This window comes from Equus quagga, chromosome 21, assembly GCF_021613505.1.
Source record: "Equus quagga isolate Etosha38 chromosome 21, UCLA_HA_Equagga_1.0, whole genome shotgun sequence".
In the NCBI taxonomy this organism is placed as follows: domain Eukaryota; kingdom Metazoa; phylum Chordata; class Mammalia; order Perissodactyla; family Equidae; genus Equus; species Equus quagga.
This window is the reverse complement of record NC_060287.1, coordinates 11,219,408-11,241,055: the sequence shown is the minus strand read 5'-3', so window position 1 is coordinate 11,241,055 and position 21,648 is coordinate 11,219,408. Positions and strand designations below refer to the sequence as shown.

General features: G+C 35.4%; 1 protein-coding gene across 5 annotated transcripts in view; it reads left to right on the top strand.

Moving 5' to 3' along the window:
- ROBO2 (roundabout guidance receptor 2) overlaps positions 1-21,648 on the top strand; it is a 567,226-nt gene that overhangs the window by 512,791 nt on the left and 32,787 nt on the right. For all 5 annotated transcript variants that reach the window (XM_046648104.1, XM_046648103.1, XM_046648102.1 and 2 more), the window contains exons 20-22: positions 1,061-1,188; positions 6,601-6,882; positions 12,935-13,091. In XM_046648104.1, coding sequence (XP_046504060.1) covers positions 1,061-1,188; positions 6,601-6,882; positions 12,935-13,091 — 567 coding nt within the window. The remainder of the gene's footprint in view (positions 1-1,060; positions 1,189-6,600; positions 6,883-12,934; positions 13,092-21,648) is intronic.

Below are 21,648 nucleotides of genomic sequence, written 5' to 3'. Positions count from 1 at the left end.
GGATGATGAATAGGCTGTGGATTGATAGAACTGGATTCCACAACTTTGGATACTCAATTGAAATTGATAAAAGCTGATAACAAACCCATATATCCTCATCTATTTTCCCTTTGCCAATATGGAGATTGTAATTAGGCACTGGTAATAACTTCCAATCTCCCATTTAATCAATATTTTAGCAAAAAGAGATTAGGTCTAATGAGAGCTACTGGATGTAGCAAGAAAGCAGTTGAATCTTCTTATTGCAGTTTCCATAGAAACACATGTTTCTCTTAGGGGTTGTACCAGAAAGCGTCTATCAAAAAAAAGTACAATGATTATAGATGTTGCCATTTCTTTGTAAATATGCTAATAATCTGGAAAGGAATCAGAATCCCCTCTTTTATAATAAAGATGGGAATTCTTTATTAAATATGACGTGAAGGAAGTTTTTTTTGTAGACCCCATGCACATGATGGATCAGATCACAGTGGATCTTTTATTACCTTAAAAAAATTTAATATACCCCTAATATTTTGCAATTTAGAGAACTTGGAAATGTGCTATTGATGGAACTGTATAAATACTGTTCCTTAATTTCCCTCAAGTTTCCTGTCTCTAAATCAGGCATGAGGGCTTATAACAGGGGTTACAGCCTACAGGGGACAGATAAATATGGGGGCTGCAGGAATCGAGGAAGCAATCGCCCAAAGTCCTGGAAGTGGCTGATACTGAGCAGTCACTCTGAGCAATTGTTCCCTTGAGGTGCCAATTTATCACCAGACCTTGTTTCGGGATTCTGCTATGTTACAGATTCCTACCCGTTTTCAGGGCAGATGACTGAATTCATTCGGATGTCAGCAGAATCCCGGGCAGCATTCCTCTGCTTCCACTGACAGGGCTGGTCTATATATAGCCTTAGTGAACTGCTGAAGTTCCTGAATTCTTGAGACCCTACATGTTTTAATTCGAAGTGAATTAAAATCTTCTTAAATTTCTCAATCCATTTTAGTGCATGAGACAGGTGTCCAAGTGTCTGATTGAGCTCCACTGGTTGATTTCCTTTTAATTTCTGTTTTAGCCGTCCAGGTCTTCTAAATGCTGGCGATCCCAATTATCCATGGCTTGCTGATTCGTGGCCAGCCACGAGCTTGCCAGTCAACAATAGCAATAGTGGCCCAAATGAGATTGGGAATTTTGGGCGTGGAGGTAAGTTATGTTTTTCAAAACTTTATTATTTGTTATTTATTTTCCAGCTTTCCTAGATCTTTTTAAAAAGGCATACTAGAGAATATTTTCTTCCATAATTAAAATTACTGAAGCACATGTGCTGTACATTTGCTAAATGTTTTATTATAAAACTACTGAGTCTATATTACCTGGAGTAAAACTAAGCTTTTCAGGATGTTGTTACTAACCAGGAAGATAAATATTCATAATACATTTAGTTTTTAGAGCTATTATACAGGATTACTAAAATCAGGGACTATGCTGCTAACTAGGGCTTATGATTTTGGACCAGTCATTTCACTCCTCTAAGTTTCATTCAACATATATTTATTGAGCATGTCCTGTGTACCTGGCACTATGGCAGATGGTAAAAATATTGTCTATAGAAAGAGAGATGGCCCTTACCCTCATATATCATATAAGGAGTAGACACTTCATAAATATAATGACATGTTGTGAGAGAACTTTTCTGTAGTTCTACAGTTGATAACTGGTGCCCCCAATGAAAGACAAAAAGGTGCTAAGTACCTGACATGCTAAAGTCTCCAAAATTTGTTGCCAGGGTCCTCTCCATAGGTCTTTATAAGGAAACAGATTGGACCTACTGTAAATAACTACCATCTCCTCTCCTCCACCTTTTCATCCAGTCAATAGGAGGGCAATCCGTTTAGAGAAAGAGGAGACTAGAGAAGTCTGTGGCCCCAGTGTTTAGTTTGGCAGACATATATTTTCTATTAGCAAAAGATTGTGCAGACAGTAAATGGATTGGAGCTGTCTTGCCAGTACCCCATATGAAAGAGCTACCCTTTGGGAGTAAGAAAGTTCTATGAATGGAGTGTTATTTAAGTTGATATCTGAAGGAAAGGTAGGGATTAATCAAAAGCATATGGAGGAGAAACTACCGTACTTTAAGGTCGAGAAATAAGAGAGACATTGACCTATTGAGAAGTGTTAAGAATTTCTTAATGACTTGAGTATAAAGTGTGAGACAGAAGAGGTGGTAGGAAATGCAGAGGGACAGATAATAGAGGGCCTTCAAAGCCACAGAAGATTTAAACTTTGTCCAAAGGGTAATCAGATGCCATTGAAGCATTTATAAGAGGTGAATGCTAGGATCCAAGTACTGTTTCAAGTCATGCAGCCTGTTGCTGGGTAGAGAATAGAGTTAGAGTGGAAAATTGGAGTGATTAATTTGGAGACTAGTGCTGTCATCCAAGAAAGTTTGGATGAATCCACTGAAGGATTTCTACACTTCTAAGCAGAATTAATGCAGGAGACCCAGGGCTGAGTTTAACTATTGAGTCTGTTATAAGCCTCAGTAGTGGATTTCACATGTATGAGTGTGTAGACATACTGACTTAGAAGAATAATCATGGATACTGGTATTTTCTCTTCACGAATTAGATACCAATGCATGTTTGAATATAATTGAAATAATGTTTCAAAATATTATTCAAATATTCAAATATATTCAATATTATTTCAAAAATAATAAAGTTACTCACTATTGCATAAGTCTGCATTCTGTCAACAGCAGCTGTAGGAAGGGGATTCCCTCCTGTTCTCCAAGTAAAATACAGAAAATAACCATCCCTACCTCACAGGGGTGCAGTGTGGATTAAATGGATGACTATGCATACAGGTTTAGCACCAACCTGGACATACAGTTAGTGTCCAATAGGCACCGTTGGAGTTAATGAGAGAATAGAAAGTAAGTGGTATGACTTCTCAGCTCCTTTCTTACCCTCTGTAGTCCAGTACACACCATTTAGGATTCTCACTGGCCAGGGGCCTCTGAAAGTGGCTACCTCCCCTAGCTGACCAAACTCTGAGCATATCCATGGGTAAGTTCTATGCCTGAGCATAGAACACTGCTCCCTGCTCTACCCAGACTGATTTTGGCAAAAGAAATCCTGTTCCCAAAGTTTTGATGAGTCAAGAAATAGCTGCCCCTTTTACTTGTTTTTGTATTGGAATAGCACACCATTCTATCTTTACATCAAGAAATAAATGCCTAAAGATGAAGAAAATGTTTTGGTTTGGGTTTTTTTTTCAGTTAGTCAGCAGGCTACAATAACATCTAAAATGTCTCAGTCTAATTTAGCCAAAGGGTACACTTGTAGATTTTCAAGGTTTTTCTTCCATTTCCACCTCATTTTCATGATATGAAATATTTCACAATGAACATCAAAACCAAGACAAAGTTTTTGCAGAGTTGATGGTATCTCTTTTCAGTGTGATAGGCGTTTTAAGCATTTACAATGTACCAGAAATAGTTGGAATTTTTGGTGCATTTCATTTCCTTCACACAATAAACGTATGACGTACCTAATCATATTTTCATTTTAAAGGTCGTGAAACTAAGGTTTATCAAGATGAATAACTTGAGCTCTATGTGTAGAATGCAAGTCTAACAGATTTGAAAGCCTAGGTTCTTTTATCTACACTGCTCTGTAATTCTAAGGGTGGAATTCTCATTTATGCTTGTATAACTATATTCACGTAGAAGAATAATCATGGATACTGACATTTTCCCTTTAAGAATGGAATGCCAATACTTGTTTAAATGTATGAAAATAGTATTTTGAAAAATAAAGTTACTAATTATTCCATAAATCTGCATTTTTTCAATACAAACTATAAAAAAGGCATTTAACTAGTCAGTGAGTGCTTACTCTCTGCAAAACACTAGTGAGGAATTATGGAAATCCAGACATAAATTCCATACGTCCCTGTCCTCAAGTAACTTATGATGGTATGAAGGAGACAGTCATTCATGCAGGTAATTGTACCAGTGAGAAAGAAAGAAATGCACAATAACCAAGGAGCTGAAAACTGCAGAATGAAGCATGAGTAATTCTGACTGGAAGGAAGGATTTCTATAATTCATAACTTTCAAACACAAATGTTAACAAGTGCCAGTCAGACAACCTAAAGCGCCAAGGATGGGTAGGTGTGGACTGTGAGAACTGCAAAATGGAAGGTCCTGCCGAAAGATGGCCGCACCTATTCAGGTCCAGGCTGTTGGGAGGAAGACTGGCCTAGAGTTCCAGACCATCTGATGTGATAGGATGGCCCCCCACATCCAGATATTCATGCATAATCCTCCAATATTTCAATGTTGAGATATAATTCAATTCATTTTTGAAAATGTAAGAGTGATCAAATAATACGTGAAGGAAATATGCAGCCCAGAAATCAATATGGAAGCACTTAGACTTGAGGACTGACTGATTTCCTCTCGCAGGGAGAGAGAGATTCCATTTCTAGAATCATTAGATTCTTGGACTGCTTTTTTCCATTTTTAAACATTTGAGTACACAACCACTTCAAAACCTCATGACTGAAGTGGCTCACCATCTAAATCTAAAGCTTTGGAGAACCTCAAGTTCAAGGTGTTGGGAAGGTGGGGCCTGTGTTGGAGAGACATGTCTATGCAGTTGATATGCATCAGTGAAAGATATGGTGGAAGTGGCAGAAACAGAACTCTGAAAACGTCCCCAGAGTGAAGGATCTATCTTCACAATTTTGATAAAGGGTCTATTTTCACAATTTTGAGATATTATTCAATAATAAAAGTTTTTGAGAATAAAAATGATACTGACGTGCAGATGAAATATGCTTCATCATCAAATTTTCTCGTTAGTTTCTAGCTAAAAGCAGGAAGGAGAAGAAAGTAGTTATGAAAGTCTCGAGTCAAAAATCAAGCTTATGGGGCTGGCCCCGTGGCCGAGTGGTTACATTCCCACACTCCGCTTCGGCAGCCCGGGGTTTCACCAGTTCGAATCCTGGGCCTGGACATGGCACCGCTCATCAAGCCATGCTGAGGCGGCAACCCACATGCCACAACTATGAAGGACTCACAACTAAAAATGCACAACTATGTACCGGGTGGCTTTGGGAGAAAAAGGAAAAGTAAAATCTTAAAACAAATAAATAAATAAATAAAAATCAACTTTACTTGCTTAAACAACTTTGTAAAATATAAATTTGAATATGTTTAACAATCTCACTCAATGCATTTAAAATATTTACTTCAATAAAGTACATATCCACTTAATTGTGAAACAAGTTTGATTCCAGACTTGAAAAGCTTCAGAAAGACCTAAATTATACAGCATAGAAAATACATTGTAAATGTCTTCTTATTGTTGCTAAAGAAGATAGAGTTTTTCAGTTTTGTAAAATTCCAAAGCAAAATAAAGATTTTTATAAAAATCCTTATGTCAAGCACTATTCAGTATCTTCAAATCTAAAAGTTTTAAGATATTTTGACTAACTTTCTATTCGACTTCCTCTTTGTGTGATAAATTGATTTTGGTACTGAGATAATTTGGCTTATTACTTAGTATTACAGTACTTACTATAACTAGTTGAAAATTTTCTGTTATGAAGAAACCTTCATAATAGAAGATTTGACTTGGAGTCCTATAGATTATTAAGGAACATACTATAATTGGGTTCACTTTAACTCTACATGATTAAAAATAGTGTTACTTAGTGATTTTTTTTTTTAGATTCTAGTATCTTTCTTCCAAATAGGGAAAATAAGAGCTCAGGAGAGAGGTGGCAGTATTGAATTATAAAGCACCATGTAAGGATAATTCAGCACACCAAAATGATAAATGGACTGATTGAGATTCAGTGTTATTCCTAAAAGTTAATTTTACTCTTGCTGTATTACAACTTGAAACTATAATTCCTCACTCCTAAGAGTTGGTAGCATAAATTAAGCTCACTGATCACTCAGATCGCTTTTTCTATAGTTAAATCCTGCTGTATTGTGAAAATGACTTATTCATGAAAACTTTCCTTTGTTATTCCAAGAGAAAAAAACTCACACACACATTTGCTATCATCAGTTGCACTCCATTTCTGGAGCTGTAGAATCAAATCTGATAAAAGACAAGTTGAAACTTCAGAAAAATTCACCTCCTAGTTTGGATAGTATAATTTTGGAAATTTTTTCGTCTATTCAGCAGTTGTATTCCATGTCCTTTGGGATAAAGTGGAAAAGGATGTTTTCCTCTGTGATTTGTAGATTCACTCTTACCATTGCTTTTGGGAAGAGCCAACGATGTCATTGGTTCTAAAACAGAATGAACAACTGAAGGTATTTTCAGTAGTTAAAGATCCCAAACTTCTCATTCATGGTTGAGGAAAGTGGGGGAAGGAGTGTGTTGGGCAGTGAAACGTGAAGGACGAGCGGGAAGCCTGCCTGTCACCGAGGCTGATAGCTTGTACATCATCTACCGTTCATTGGCTCATGAAGCCTATCTCAGCTGAAATGCAAAAGTGCGGCATGACACATTTATTTTTCATCTTCAATCCTGATAGTTTGGGGCTTCCTGTGCATCATTAAATTGTTTCATTTCCCTATGTTCACCACAGATGTCCTGCCACCCGTTCCAGGCCAAGGGGATAAAACAGCAACGATGCTCTCAGATGGAGCCATTTATAGCAGCATTGACTTCACGACCAAAACTACTTACAACAGTTCCAGCCAAATAACACAGGCTACCCCATATGCCACGACACAGATCTTGCATTCCAATAGTATACATGAATTGGCTGTCGATCTGCCTGATCCACAGTGGAAAAGCTCAATTCAGCAAAAGACGGATCTGATGGGATTTGGTTATTCTCTACCTGATCAGAACAAAGGTAACAATGGTGAGTCAGTTTCTTATTTCCTGAGGAGTTGTTTTCATATCATTTGTGCATGAGATAGAAATTAGTATTTGTTGTTCAGTTTAGTGATTCATTACCAGGTTCACTACCTAAACTAAAAAAATGTATCAGCATGTATTCAGTACCTTGCACAATCCCTACCACCACCACCACCACCGCCACCGTCACTACCACCACACACCAACACCAATCGGTTTCATCCTTTTAGCTCTTTTTCAGTAGAGTGATGAGTAATCCATCTCAACTTCCATTAGGCAGGGTAGACAAAACATTCTTCCCCTGTCCTACAACATCTGCTTCTGAATTGCTAACTGCATGTTCTGCATGGGCTTGTGCTGTGAACTAATCACATGATGCCACTATGACCTCTGCCCTTTAACCCTTAGCCTTACTTTACATCCCTGACTACCGATTGGCTGAGGGATTGTCTAATAGAATGCCACACAACCAGTCACAGGATTTCAGCACCACCAGCTCTCACAACAGCTCAGAGAGGAGTGGCAGTCTCTCAGGTTGGTCTCATCACAGTAAGGAGAAATATTTGTTTGTCACCAGCATATGACCTGTGTTCCTAACAACCGTGAAGAAGTACTGAATCACAACTCACTGTCAGGCATTTCTCTCTCAAATGACAGTAACAATTTATCCTAGTAAAATCATGCTTTGGGGAGGGGGATAAAAATTACTATCACTCTTTATGTACTAAGTGTATAAGGATGTATTTATTTAAAAATAGTGCCATTTTACTAAACACTATTCATTAAAGAGCAGATGAGTTTTATCAGCCTTAAATCCTATTTAAGAGTCAAGAGAACGTTACAATAAAAAGATCATACAGAAAAGTGAACCCTGTGACATGGACGTGAAATGATGAATTCAACTAAAATGCAAATGATTTTAGGGATTTTCATAATATTAGGATTCCAGTGATCTCACTTCCATTTTTGGACAATCTTTCTAAGATATCATGTACAGTCATGCATCACTTAATGTCAGCAATATGTTCCGAGAAATGCATCATTAGGTGATTTCATCCTTGTGCAAACATCACAGAGTATACTGAAGGGGAACAAAATTTGGCATCCCAAAATGTGTCTCTTTAACATAAGGATTATTTTGTGCTGATTATTTTTAAGAAACTAAAGATTCGGAAAGTTTTTCTTGTTACCTCCCCCTTAACTGCCTAAAATAATTCAGATAAAAAAGCCTGCCTCGGGAAGTGAGCTATCACCTTAGCATAACATGAACTAGGTAGCAGACAGGGAGGAACCTAGAAGAGCCTGTTTGTTGGGCTCCCCTCTGTTCTTCTGTTTCTGTGTGGCCAAACACTTGCCTTCCAGACGTTTGCTCCTTTTCCCCTACCTGTGAATTGTCTTCTTTCCCTTCGAAGTCCCTGACTCTCCTCACCCCCAACATCTTTTGTCTTTAGCTGAGGATGGTATTTAAGGTGAGGGCTTTGGCCATTTTGGCAAGTTACTTGGTTTTCCAGGGTTTCTCCCATGTATACATGTTAGTAAACTTTGTTTTTCTCCTTTTAATCTGTCTCATGTCAATTTAATTCTTAGACCAGCCAGAAAAACCTAGAAGGGTAGAAAAAAATTCCTTCCTCCCCTAAAGCACTTACACAAACCTAGGTAGTGTAGCCTACGACATACCTAGGCTATCTGGTACTAATCTTATGGGACCACCATCATATATGTTGTCCATAGTTGACTAAAACGTTATGTGGCACATGACTGCAATAGGATTTATTATCTCTTGAATGATATTATTTAGAAAAAGGTGCTGATATCATGCTAAAGAAGAATGTTAATATGGGACATTATTCTTCACATTTAATTTTTTTTAAATGCAGTCTTTCATATTGATAATTCTTTTATGCTATAAATTTTAATATATGTTAAGATATATCAGCCAAATTAACAATCCATAATGTGGGTATTGTATAGCACATGTAGAGAAAACACATTTTCTGGACAGAAATATATACTGATCATAATGACCATCAGTGATATCCACCAGGCCCAAGGCTCCTTACCTCTAAAATGAGGAGGTCATAATAGCCACACTCTGACTTCCAACCATAACATGTACATTGTATGACTGACGCCTTTATCTGCACATTTCTAATTGATTCCATCACCTTATTTGCTTAATTATTTTATATTAATGATATGCTCTTGGTTTTTATGAATTTTTTTTTTAACTACACATTCTTAGTAAAGGATTATAGTGTATTGTATGTCACAGGCTACCAGGCATCAAGGCCATTAAGAGTTAACTCTTTTACGTCATTAGGGTAACATTGACTAAAGGACTTTTCCTCAGGAGATAGAACCCTTTCACTCAGAAAATGTTAATGCTTTCTTCCCTCCAAAATGAGCCATTTGCTCTTCTTACCTATTGGCAGAATTAGACACATGATAGAATCCAGAAAATTTTAAACATCTGTTATGAATTTAAACTGGCTTAATAATCTAGGGAAATTTTTTGAATAACCTTATATGTCATTTATCTGTCGTTTATTTATAATGAGTCCCACAATTGTACTGAATAATTAAAAAGTAATTTATCCTAGGCTTATTTTGTTCAAGATATGTAAAATCTCAAGCAATATACTTATAAAAAAAATCTGTGTACTGTAAGCCACAGGTTACATAAGACCTTCTGTGAATCTTTCATTAAATATTCTGTATATATTGCTTGCCACCGAGTTTTAAAAGTTATCTTTTGAGTAATTGTAAGCAGAACCTGATTTACAATGGCGCATACTGCTTTTTTGAATCCATTAGTCTCCTGAGTGACATTTATATATATCTACGAATTATATTAATGACTTCATCTACATTTGAATACAAAATTACTTAAATCTGTGATAGAAAGCATTCTTTAGGAGGAGAGAGTAAAATGATTATTCCCTTTTCTGGTTCAGTCCAATTGAGTTTAATGTTACAGAGTTTCTGGGTTTTTTTCTAATCATGGGTATGTTTCCAAGGCTCAAATTTAAGATCAAACTGCCGTATAGATATCTAATCATATCATATTATAAGATTTTCTTAATTTGTGTGCAGTAGTGAAACCAATTTAAAATAATCACAGCAATAAGTAAAATTGGACGTTTCTGAATTATTTCAGTGAATTTCTCATCCTCTTTGAAACACTTTTATAATTTATTCAATACATAAGTCTGAGCAGTTATGTTAAATCCAACCATTAAAAATATAAAAGAAAATTCAAATCTTTCAAAATAGTATCTGCAGTCATAATTATATATATGTACATACATATACACACACATATATAGCACAATATCAGTAGCAATAACTAAATCTTTTTATACGGTACTATTTTTTAAAAATAGACTGTAAGTGTAACTAATCTGAAAATGAGCTGTTTTCATAATTTTCTTTACATAAAAGTCATTTGTTCAGCATAAATAAATATAAATCCAAATATTTACATTTTGAGTTGAAGAGAGATGAGTCAAATATGTTTTCAAGTCTTCAAAATATGTTCTAAAACATAGTTGAGGCAGTTCTCACCATCAAATGCATTATGTTGTTTGGTTGCAGGTAATGCCAAAGGACTGTGCCTCACTTAGCTCAAGCTCTAGATCTCGGATGGAGAATTTAACTTCCCTAGCTTATGTCATATGCCCACCACCATGCTAAGAGCTCACGTCTTCGCTCATTGCTAGGAGAAGACAAAGCATATTGATTGACAGTCCTACCAAGACTGCCCACAATGACAGACCAGAAATTTCTCCCAGAGAGGGAAAAGTGGACATTGGATGAAAAGCTGTCGCAAATTTCCCCTCTGAATCAGCTCAGTTTCCACAATACATTTTTAAGTCTACTGTTTGGACAAATTAATAATGATTTTCTTGACCTTAGGCAAAGACTTCAACAGAGTTGAGTTTAGAGTTCCAGAAATAGTCATTTCCAGTAAAGCTGCTGCATTCTAAATTTTTTTCTCTTACTGTGTGAATATGGACCACATAACACTCAAAAGAGAACCTCGATTTTCTCATCTATAAAATGGAGACATAAGGACTTAGCTATTTGTGTCACTCACAAATGTGGTGATCATATAACTTTTCTATAAGTGCTATACAAAGTGAAAAAACCATTGCACATACATAAATATATAAGGAATAAAGGAGGCACAAATAGGGAAAAAGCTATGAAGAACATATGACCCAACCCATTCACTTTTAAGTATTGAAATATAGTTCTAACACAACAAAGATAAATCCTTGTTTGTGATTTTGGTGAGTTATCATGAAATAAAGGACTAAAGCTTATCCAACTTAAACACAAAAATTACAGACAAATTCAAGCAAGTGTATTATTCTTATTCTGAGAATCAGGCTATTTCTGGGGTACTCATTGGGGTTGGAGGCATTGAGCGTGGCAAAGTCTTTAGAAACAGTTAGAACTAGGTTGGCTTTGAGATAGAGGAGATGGGAAAGAGTAATAATGACTGGCATTTACTGAGGATTCTGTACCTTCTGAGCCCTTTACGTGCATTATCTGTTATAATCCTCAAAATAACCCAAAGAAGTAGTAACTTTATATCTGTTCTACATGTGTGGAAATTGAGGTGATGTCTATTGAGTAACTTATCAAGTCAGTGAGAAGCTAGTCCTCAAACCCAGAGATTGAATTCTGATCCTCAAAGCAGAAGACACCTGCTCTCCTTTCTCTTAATACCTCACATTCTGCCAAAGATAACAAGTGAAAGGACAGGTGAAAGCGCCTTGTTGGCAGGATGTGCTTCTAAATATGTGTGCACATGTGTGCATGACCTAGAAAACAGACGTAATTCCATAATCCACAATGGTGTATTTGCCCAGTTTAACGGTTTCATCACTTTCTGGCACTCAAATAAGTTATAATTAAATTACATAATTTTCTGAATTTGCTGATGCAGCTTAGTTATTGGTAGAAGAAAGCAGATGAGGTAGACTTCTAGTGATGTCTCTATTGCTAGACAGTGCTGCTACAAATATTTGACACTCATAATTTTTAGTTTTAGAGAGATCAAGTCCAAGGGGTCAATAACATTTTTTGGAAATATGGGTATACACTGTAGCAGGAGTGAAAGAAGTTACTTAGAATCCCCTGAAGCATTCTTTGTCATTCTGCTCAAGAAGTGCTCCTTCCTGCATCCAGCTGTGAGCCATTTAGGAAGAAACCTTATTTACTTAATTTTGGAAGAGTGAGAAGTACTACATTATACAAATGATAAGTTTTATTGTTATATTTCATTAAACTCCAATAATTCCAGATATGGCTCATATGCTACTGAGTTACTTTCTGCTCATGTTTTGTGCATGAATTCATTTGTATTACAATAGTACTGAAACTGATTACTGTATTTCCATTAATTTTCCCCCCTTTTTGGAATTTTAGGAAATGTTACACTTAAAACATCTGGGAACTGCTCTCATTATATGCAAAAATAGTTGTGCCATTCATTAGTTAAAAATTCTATAAAACATATCATTATGAAAGATTTACAAGCAGCCTCCAGATTATAGTTGATTGATTTTTATCAGTTATTTTTGAGAGAAAACTGTTACTCTCCTGGATTAATTAAATTGAGTAAATTCTAATGGAAAAGTTTAGTCTGTATCCTAAGACACTGCATTTTCCACTGAGAGAGATTATGCAAAAGAGCATTATGAACGCACTAAAATCTGACATTTGAAAGAATTTGTTATGGCCCATTATTTCATCTAACAATGAAAACGTGGAGGCAGCAGACGTGAATAAATCAATAAATGTGCTTTTCTACAGCAGCCATGTTTTTGGTTTATTCAGCTCTCAGTTAATGCATTGGGAAAGAAACAATATCATTTTGAGTGATTTATAAAATGTTTTTCTGATTATATCATTTCATTGTTTATAGCTTTTAACAAGTGTAACATACTGATTCTGGTGTTTTGAAAACATAAATACATATTCCCATCTGATGTACTCTGTTTCTTATGATATTCGGTCTGTCTGAATAAATGCATTATTACTTTCAGGTGGGAAAGGTGGAAAAAAGAAGAAAAATAAAAACTCTTCCAAACCACAGAAAAACAATGGATCGAATTGGGCCAATGTTCCACTACCTCCTCCCCCAGTCCAGCCCCTTCCTGGTACAGAGCTGGAACACTATGCAGTGGAACAGCAAGAAAATGGGTAAAAATGTTTTGTATGCCAACAGAATGCTCAGGGCTCTGCTCCCCTCTCTAGTGTGCATTTTTGCCTTTATCCTGTGTTCTCTTACTATTTTTCCTTACCCCTTCCCAGCCTGTTCATTGCTTCCCCCTCTTCTATTGTTTGCACCATCTATATATTTTTAGCCGATAAGTACAACACAGCACACATTGAGGACCTAGAATCCTTGGCCGTCAAGTGCCTTAGATTGTCTGCAATCATGGTAATGCAGCCTCCATTTATAATATTGCTTGTTAGTTTGAAAGCAAGTACCCACAGCTCTGTGAACTAAAGAGCCACTCCTGAGAAGAGCTGAAAAGGGAATTAAAATAACCTTCTTCATCATCCCTTGCAGTTGCCTAATGACTTGATGTCTGGCCATAGCAGGGCGCCCACTGTCGAGCTCCATCACAATGGGATAATTGTAGGGACCTGGCCAGTGGGTATAACTTTAATCATCAGCTTTGATGGGAATTTAGGGGCCGCAACAATAAAAGAGGTTCAAGCCAATGCACACTCTGTAACAAAACCTTTTTAAGTTAGAAAATTTCCTTTGAGGACCTTTAAATGTGACCAGTTTCCTTATTCTTTCCCCAACATCTCGCAAGAGTTAGTTTGCTTTCCTCTGTTAGTCTAAGTGTTAATTGATTTTAATGCAAAAAGACATTGATGCTTCCTATTCTCTAATCCAAAAAAAATACGTCAGAAGAAGCATAGTCAAGTCTCTTTTTTTATTTTAATAATTTCTATCTGCTCTGTCTTCCTCACAATTCCCAGGTCATCATTGCTTTTGCCTGAAACTGAAAAATACTGAATAAAGACAGTTTTTCTTTTTTCAAGTTTTTCTTTGTTTAGAAATATTTAGATGTTAAAATACCTCAGTTTATTTGAAGAAAGGTTTCATTTTCTGTCTTGTTTCACATAAAGGTAATATGTACATGCTTATAAATTTTTTCTCTTCTCTTTTCCTTTTTACATAACTGCTGTCTTTGAGGTATCCTGATTAATTTTCCTAACTAGCTTTTTATGTCACAGCATTTGCTACCTTCAAAAGAATGCATTTGCGTTTTCTTCTGGTTATATAACATGCATACATATATACTATATATATGCATTATACATACAGATAGATTAGTAGATAGATATGCATGTATATATGTATGCATACCTCTGTATTTTTTTCTATATACCTTTTTCACCCCAAAGGTCTTCATTTGCTTCTGTGGGATTATAGTTCCCATATATGTGCATATCATTATTATTTTACTTTTTAAAAATTGTTCACATTTGAAATAGGAAATTGAGAACACATCCTCCTTCTCTGATTTTTAAAAAAATAAAATTCTGCACGTGATCGATCTTATGCACTACATATCAATAATATAAATGTGTCAGTGTCACATGGATGACATGGAACATCTATGAAAAACCAGAGATCTGTATTCCACAAGAAAAGATTATTACAGGGATTACAAACCTGCATTTTAAAGGCTATGGTCTGAAAATGGCGACATGGAACTTGTAAACTGGAAGAGAATGTAGTGCTGTTAAACATTTATAAGCATAAAGTTTTGAACTCAGATCATGTAAAAATTGTAAATAATTTGGAATCTTTCTTTTTTCTTTTCTTTTCTATTTAAAAAATACATAGACTATAATAATACCTATTACTCGTTGAAATAAAACTAGTGTAATTCATTCCAAATAAATGCTAAACTTCTCACTTGATTTTGTTGCCCAGCAGTAGAATTGGAAATATTCATGCTAAATGAAATAATACATGTTAATGCAGATTTTTATTTTTGATACAAATTATTTTCAAAACATTAGTGTATAAACTATTTTTATCTATTTGGGGATTTTTTAAATATTCAGCCAGAGTGTATGATATTAGAAATTCTTTTCTTGTAAAAGATTTCTTAAAATCCATTTGATATTTTAGATAGGTAAAGGAATATATATTTTGACTATATATATTCAAAGTCTTTGTGGCATATAGTTTAGTTCTTATTTACCTTTTTAGATATTTGCCATAGTACTTAGTATTTCTTGAAAAAAATTTCTGTCTCTTAACAAAGATAGTAGTTAAGTCTTAACCCATCAGTAAACTGACTGCAAAATTCAATTTCCTTATTTTCTGGACTCAGTTTTTTAAAGACTAAGGCTTGAAAGTTCTTATTTCAATTGTTTGTAATGAAAACTTATTTAAAGTCAATATGATAAGAATAAATTAAAATTAGTAGATTTGGGATGATTTTGTTCATTTCCTGATATATTCTTTATACTTTCGTGTGTTCTAACGTGAAAAGCTTGTAATACTGAAAAGAGGAAAGATTTTTGAACACTTCTTAGATTATTTATACTCTGCTGTTCATGATATTAACATTGAATATTTTCCAGAAGGAGTTCTGTAGAATTGCTTATATGCCTTGATTTGAAACTTATGCAGGTTTAAGGTTTTCTTGAAACTCTAGAAGTTACCTTTTCATTTTTAATAGTTTTCATTTCTAACAGTCAAAGCTTCTTCAACTGCACTTCTTACTGTCATAGTTTTTGCTTTTGTTGTTTTTAATGTATCATAATAGAGAACTTATTCAACACATTTTTTTTTAGTACTTAAGAAGTGTTAAGCCCGGTGCTAGGAAGGAAAGCAACAGAGGTAAAAGAAACAAATACAATTACTAAGGAAGATCTGATCCCTAATCTAGGAAGCTCACAAGAGTGGGAGATGGAGACTAGAAACCACACACACACGAACACACGCACATGTGCCTACATTATTATGTATGACAAGCCCTATATGAGCAATGTGCACAAAATAATAATTTGCACACAGAAGAGGATAATCGTGTATGCCAGGTAAGGCTGGGGAAATCCTTTAAAAGTTGAGTTTTGAGGTGAATCTTGAATCATTAATTCACAAATAATAATACCTAGAGTTAGTTGGCTGTTGAGTGCCAGGCTCTGAGCCAGAAGCAAAAAGGACAAAGATAATGAGAAATAGTCCCTAATATAAAATAGCCTACACACCAGAATAAACTCTTAATCAAGGACTACAACAAAGTATAACTAATATCAGCATTTGCCGTGCAGATGGAGAGAAATTTTCCTAGCCAGAGGCAAAAAATAGAGATAAAATAAAAGATGAAAACAAAAGGAATAGCCTGATTATTCTTTCCCTTAGTACCTTCCAATTTTCTTGGAAACCCTACCCTGTTCTAGTTAGGGTTACTTGCATTTCCTTTATTTTTCATTATTCCCTAAGCTTACTCCTGGACTGTAGTACTCTACGTATTGCATTCTAATTGCTTGCCTGTATCCTTCAGCAATTGGTAGCTGCTGTGTGAGGTTTGTTTATTCTGAAACAGATGTAGGGTAGGAGATAATCTGAGAAGGTGTCTTGAGGGCAATTGTGAAGCCTTGTATGTCATAGAGGGGTTCTGATCTTTGGGTTTAGATGAGGGATTGGAAGACACGAGGCTTGGGCAGGTAGATAATGAATGGGATATTGCAGCAGAATAGCCAATATCATGAAATGATCAGGGAATAAACTACGGCAATGGCAGTGGGATGGAGGGAAAGAGACTGATTTAGTCTCGAGATAAACCTAGCCAAGAATAACCACAATCTTGAAAAGGTTGTCTCTTGGTTTTTATTTCAATGTTTAATATTGTCTCTAAGAGCTCAGATATCATCAATTTTTCCCCCAAGCCCCTCATGGGCCTTTTATTTCACCACAATATTAAATATCAAAAGTTATCAAATCATTGTCCAAATAGAAGAGTATTTAATTATTAATTCAACACTGTAGCAACCATGGTAAGTGTTCTGTCTCATCTATATACCTCTCTCAGCTTGACAAAAATGTGTCAAAATGTATTCATTCTTAGCTACAAATAAAATGTATTTTTAATATAATCATATAATGCTAGGAAGAATTCAGTAGTAATGCAATAGAAAACTGAGGCTTTGCTTTGTTATTGCAATTAGAGATTGGCAAGCTTTTGAGGGTGTTGAACTTTACTGTATTTTTATTAGTAATTTGGTATTTGTATCTGGCCTTTAACAAGTGAGTTCACATGCAACATTGATTTGTTGTCATCTTTCTCATTATTCATTGGGCAAGACAGATAATATGATGCCTCATACTTCACTGACAGCAAGTCAAAGAACAAAAGCTTCTCTGGGAAAGCTGGCCCCAAAGACCTTTGGTTTGGCATTAGAAGCATTTTCACAGTCTTTTTTGTGTTACTACAAGAAAAAGTTGAAATTCCATCACTCAAATGAGATACATATCTGTAAATGTGAAGGAAATTCTAAAAAACAGAGCTACACTTTTCATAACATTTATAGAGTCGTCTGTTACTTTCTTGCCCTTCTGCAGAAACTGCATGACACCTTAGTATTTGTTGTTCTGGAATGGATTAAGACATGAATACCTCAGAGATGGTGAACTGTTCTTCCTATCAAATGATATGCACCGTGTCTCAAATTTCTTTTATCTCTTCTCTCATGTTCTTCTCCTTTTCTTTCCTTTATTCCCTCTCTCTCCGTTTTCCACTTCTTGCACAAACCGCTGAGGTGAATCAGTGGACTTTTTTCAGCTTTACTTATCTTCCACAGGGGTACAGAGTTTGCTCACTCCTGTTCTAGATTACCTTGTAGAGAAGACTTGGGAGAATTGGTGATAAACACCCATTCTAGTTAAATGGAATAGCTATTGAAATAGTTTTTAGTCATTTAATACATTATGCAATGTGTTTGTATGATGTCAAAAATAGCATTTATATGGTTAGGCTCTCCTTTGCCTGATGATATTTGAATAATAAAAAATGAGTTGAAGACAACTAATTACAATTTTTTCTGTTACCCTAACCCTTGATACCTATAGCATTGTTGCTTCCTTCTCTTATACTCTGTATATACTTTCATTCCATATGTATGTTCCGCTTAGATTATGGGAAGTAAAAATAGTTTACTACTTATGAAGTGGAGAAATTTTAGGAGAAAACTGACTACTTTCATTTGAAAGATTGAATATATAAACAAGTTCTTTCTTTATTCAAATACATGATATCCCTGATAATGAGCCAATGTAAACAAGGAAAGCACATGGACTAGTTTATGGAACAAAACCAGTGCTATTTTGTAGCAAGTTTTATGGAGTAAATTTCATAACTATTGGTGAAATATAATAGGACGCACATTCCATACTGAAAATGGGCTGTTCTTTTTTGATTAAGGTAAGATTCTTAAATATATTTTTGTTTGACTTAATAATATACATTTAAAGTCAAATAAGTAAGTTAAGAAGAGACACCTAAGCATTTTTGTTAATGAAGCAACTTTTCTGTTTTCATTTCAAATCAATAAACATGCTTATGACCTACTGTTTTTAAGATATCGTGTCACGTGTGGCCACACACGAATAGTTCAATGTCATAACTTTAATGTACCTTAAATCCACTTGAGGAAAAGATACCATTAACACGTGAAAGGTTAAATACTAAAATAAATTAGACAACACTTAAAGAAACCAACATTGGAAATGACATAAGACAGTGTATAATCAATTTTCAAATAAATGTGCAAAAATATTAGCAGTGCAAGTTCAGAAGAGTAATATATCAGCACTAGTTGGCCTCATCAGAGAAATCTTTATAAAAGATATGGGATTTAGCCTGTAGCTTGAAGGATTTGTGAGATTAAGATAGGTGAAATTGGAGGAGAGCAGCTTATTTGAAATAAGTTGAATTCTTTAAACCGATGCACCAGGATGGAAAAGTACAAAGAAAGAAGCAAACAAACCAATTTATTTTGAGCGGTAGACCCCTGTGGAGAAACTGGAAAAGCCATCTGAAAGGTAGGTTGAGGCTTAGACATATTTAATAGACAGAATACTGTGAAGAGAAGTGAATGTTTTATTCAAACAATTCCAGGTTTTCAGAGACCAATTTGTAAGTGGAATGCAGGATTGACTAGAGGATGGGAAAACTAAAAGCAGTAAATCCCAGTGAGACAGTAGGTTACAAACTTTTTACACAACTGAATCTTTTCTTCAAATGACATCTAACTGATCTCAACATATAAAACCGATAAAAATGGCATCATTTTAGAGCAATATATTTTTTTTCAGGTCAGACCAGTACTTATATAGTCATTTAATGAGAATACAAGTTTAATCAATGGTATTTTCTAGTATAAGTTGTTATTTATAACACATTCAAGTGTGCATGTTTATGTTAAATATAAAAGATATTTCTGGAGAGATATTCCTATCAGACTGTCCAGGGCTTCTGAACCAGGGGCTTCAATTTGCAACTCATGAGGCAGAAGATTATCCAGGTGGCCTCAACAAGAGAGGAAAATTGAACAGCCAAAAATGATATCATTCCCTGTATAAAACCTCTCAGTGACTGTCCATCACCCAGAGGCAAAATTCCAAACTCCTTCTCAGGGCTTATGAAGCGCTCTGTGATCTGGCATAGTCTCACCTCTCCTGCCTCATCTGTGACCAACCTTCTTTATTTGCCAGCTCTTACCAGTTGCGGCACTATTTGAGTTCTTCAAACACTTTGTCTTTTCTCTTCCCCTGGACCACCGCATATGTTCCTTAGAATATCTCCTTCTCCAGTGGTCAGCATGGGCTTGCGTAACCCCAAACCTAGTTTCAGCTCCCTCCCCTGTATTCCTATGGTACTCAGTATTGTTGGTTAATATCAGTCTTCCCCACTGGATTGCATACTCTGTAAGTAGATCCAGTTACCTGACACATGATTGTCAAATAAAAGAATGATAAAGTCAGGGTTTTAGAAATAGACTTTGTTTTTATGTCAGTTTTAGGTTAACAGCAAAGCTGAGCAAAAAGCACAGTTTTCCCATATATGTATACTCCCTGCCTCCACACATGCATATCCTCCTCCACCAGCAACATCTTCCACCAAAGAGGTACATTTGTTTAACTGATGAACCTACGTTGATCCATCATTATCACCAAAGTCCACAGTTTACATTAGGGTTCACAGTTGTTATTGTCCATTCTGTGGGTTTGGACAAATGTATACTGACATGTATCCATTATGGCATCATACAGAGTAGTTTCACTGCCCTAAAAATCCTCTGTGCTGTGCCTATTCACCCCTCCCTCCTCTTAATCTCTGGCAACCACTGATCTTTTTACTGTTTCCATAGTTCTGCCTTTTCCGGAATGTCATATAGTTGGAATCATACAATATGTAGATTTTGCAGATTGGCTTCTTTCATTTAGTAGTATGCATTTAATTTTCTTCTGCATCTTTTCATGATTCAATAGCTCATTTCTTTTTGGCACTGAATAATATTGCATTATCTGGATGTGCCACAATTTATTTATCCACACACCTATTGAAAGATATCTTGGTTGCCTCCAAGTTTTGGCAATTATGAATAAAGCTGCTATAAACATCCGTGTGCAGGCTTTTTGATAAATTCACCTTTAAACAGGATAAGAGGGAAGACATAAAAATATTCAAGAATCATCTGGACGTCTACAAGTTAGCATTTGTAAGGGAGATCAAGACTAGATATATAATTTGTAATATTCCTTCTATTTTCATTTTCTTTAATGAAAATCTTTCATATGCTAGATACTATACTGGGTGCTGGAAATGCAAAGTTGAGAGTTACAGGTTCTTGAGTTTAAGGATCTCACAGAATAGTGGAGAAAAAGAGACATGAAACAAATAATCCCAACGTAATATGGGAGTGCCACAATGTAAGTATTGTGGAGTTGTAATCTATTCCATACAGTGAGTGCAGAGAAGGCTTCACAAAACTGATAACATTTGAACTGAACCTTGAAGGAAAATCAGGAGCTCAGAGACAGTGATCTGAGAATAGTAATATACAGATCCAGAGTTTAGAAAAAATATAGAGTAGGCTGGTGTTGGGGAAATAGTGGGAAATTAAGCTAGAAAAATAGGCTGATTAGATTGGGAAGCGTATTTTAGGCCCTTTAATGACTTTAAACTTTTTCTCATATTAATGATAATCACTGAATAATTTAAAGCATAGTGTGATGTGAATAAAGATTTTAGAAATATAATTCTGTTGCCTGTATGGAAGATAGGACAGAAGAGATGAAGATGATGTCCCAAGAGACTAGGAAAGCTAATAGGCTGGTTCACATCAGAAGGAGACTGATCAGTGATCATGGAATCGAGGTGAAGTGTAGGAGAAAGACTCTGGAGATGTTTCAGGTTGAATTTATAGGACAATCATATCCAGTAACATTGCTTATCTTTTCCTTAAGTCTCCTTTTTAAAGTACATTAGGGTTTGTTTGATTTACGAAAACAATATTACTGGAGAGAAGGTGTAAATAGAAATGTTACTGATTTTGTATCACGATTAAAAGTTTTTGCATTAATTTTCTATATTCCCTAACCAGATTTCCTGAAAACATGCTGTTTTAAAATATTATTTTTCTTTTTAGTATATATTTTGTAGGGCTAGGTTTTGAATTTCTACCTTATAGGTTTTAGATGTCAAGAGACAAGGAG